The sequence below is a fragment of the Eimeria mitis genome, genomic scaffold, assembly GCF_000499745.2.
Source record: "Eimeria mitis Houghton genomic scaffold, Emh_scaff5101, whole genome shotgun sequence".
Taxonomy (NCBI): domain Eukaryota; phylum Apicomplexa; class Conoidasida; order Eucoccidiorida; family Eimeriidae; genus Eimeria; species Eimeria mitis.
In genome coordinates, this window is record NW_013573397.1 from 780 (window position 1) to 2450 (window position 1671).

At 64.1% G+C, this 1671-nt stretch overlaps 1 protein-coding gene across 1 annotated transcript in view; it reads right to left on the reverse strand.

Moving 5' to 3' along the window:
• EMH_0079830 (uncharacterized protein) overlaps positions 1 to 1671 on the reverse strand; it is a gene marked incomplete at both ends in the record, with an annotated part of 3704 nt that overhangs the window by 534 nt on the left and 1499 nt on the right. Inside the window, one exon of the mRNA XM_013500183.1 lies at positions 44 to 1659. Coding sequence (XP_013355637.1) covers positions 44 to 1659 — 1616 coding nt within the window. The remainder of the gene's footprint in view (positions 1 to 43; positions 1660 to 1671) is intronic.

The following is a 1671-nucleotide window of genomic DNA, read 5'->3' on the forward strand; positions in this document are numbered from 1 at the left end:
CTGAAGGGGAGGGGACGGGCTGAGTTGGGTAGAGAGAACGAACCCCCCCCTGACGAAAGCGGAAGAGAGAAAGCATCTGTGGGGGCCCCCGCCCCCAAGGAGGAGAAGGGGCCCCTGGGGGGCCCCCCTAGAGAAGGTGATAGAATAGAGCTTGCGGGAGAACCTGCTGCTCCTGCTCCTGCTGCTGCTGCTGCTGCTGCTGTTGTTGTTCTTCCTGCTGCTGCTGCTGCTGCTGAGAAAGGGGGAGAGGAAGCAGGGGGCCCCTCCGAGTCACCAGATGAAGGGTACAGAGGACCGCTGCAGGGCCCCCCGCCCCACCTTGGGCTGTCTACAGTAGCAGCAGCAGCAGCAGCAGCAGCTGCTGCTGCTGCTGCTGCTGCTGCAGTGGTGTTCTCCCCTATACCTCTTCTTAACATATCATTGGGGGCCCCCTCGCTGCTGTTGGGGCTGCCGCTGCATGCAGCTGAGAAGAGGAGGGGCCCCTCTGAGGGGCCCCTATGCCCTTCACCCTCCAAATGATGGGGGCCCCCCCCAAGGGGCCCCTCGGGGGGCCCCCCTAGCTGCCGCCCAAGGGGCCCCTCCGGGGGCCCCCCTAGGTGCCCCCCAAGTGAACCGAGCAGCGGGCCCCCTAGGGGCCCCATGAGGGGCCCCCCTCCTGGCCCTCCGCCCCCTCTTAGGGGTCCCCCTGGGGGCCCCCCCACAGGGGGCCCCCTTGGGGGCCCCCCATTGAATGTATCGGTTGGTATGTGTTGGGTATCTATGAAATACCCTTCTGTACCCTCTGTACCCTCTGGTTGCCACCTGGGGGGGGCCCCCCAAGTAAAACTATTTGTGGACGATGCTGTAGAAGGTGTAGAGGAGGGGGGGCTGTCTGTTGAGGGGGGCCCCCACTGATCGGACCCACCTGATGCTGATGAAGTGGGGGCCCCTATAGATGAGCTGCTGTTGCTTGGGGGGCCCCCAAGGGCCCCCAATACATCTGCCCAGGGGCCCCCTTCACACGGAGGAAAAGAGGAAGACGGGGGGCCCCCAGAAGAATGATATAATCCATCACCTCCTGCTGCTGTTGCGGCTGCTGCTGTTGCTGCTGCTGCTGCTGCTGCTGCTGCTGCTGCTGTGGGTTCGTACGAGGGGCTAGGAGACGCCATATCCAGCCAGGGAGAAACCCGAGGCTCTGCTGCTGCTGCTGCTGCTGCTGCTGCTGTTGCTGCTGCTGCAGTTGCTGTTGTTGCTTCTGTTGCTGTTCCAATAGCAGTATAAAGAGAGCTAGACGGGAGGGGCCCCCCGTGGGGCCCCCCGAGGGGCCCCCCGGGGGGCCCCCCAAAGACCGAAGGGTTTGCTGCGGGGGGGCCCCCCGCTGCAGCTGTATTCGTCAACCCAGTGGGTACAGCTGCATGCGGTATTGTTTCTGCTGCTTCTGCTGCTGCTGCTGCTGCTGCTGCTCCTGCTGCTGCTGCTGCTGCTCCTGCTGCTGCTGCTGATTTTCTTATGGGGGGTAGCCGGCGGGTGTAGGGGCTCAGGGGGGCCCTGGGTACCGACCCCAGGTCGTTGATGGGGGGCCCCCCGGGGGGCCCCTCGCTTTCTATCAATAAAGAAACGCCTCCTTTGTCTTCGCTGCTGCAGCTGCTGCTGCTGTTTCTCCTGCTGCTGCTGCTGCTGCTGTTGTTATTG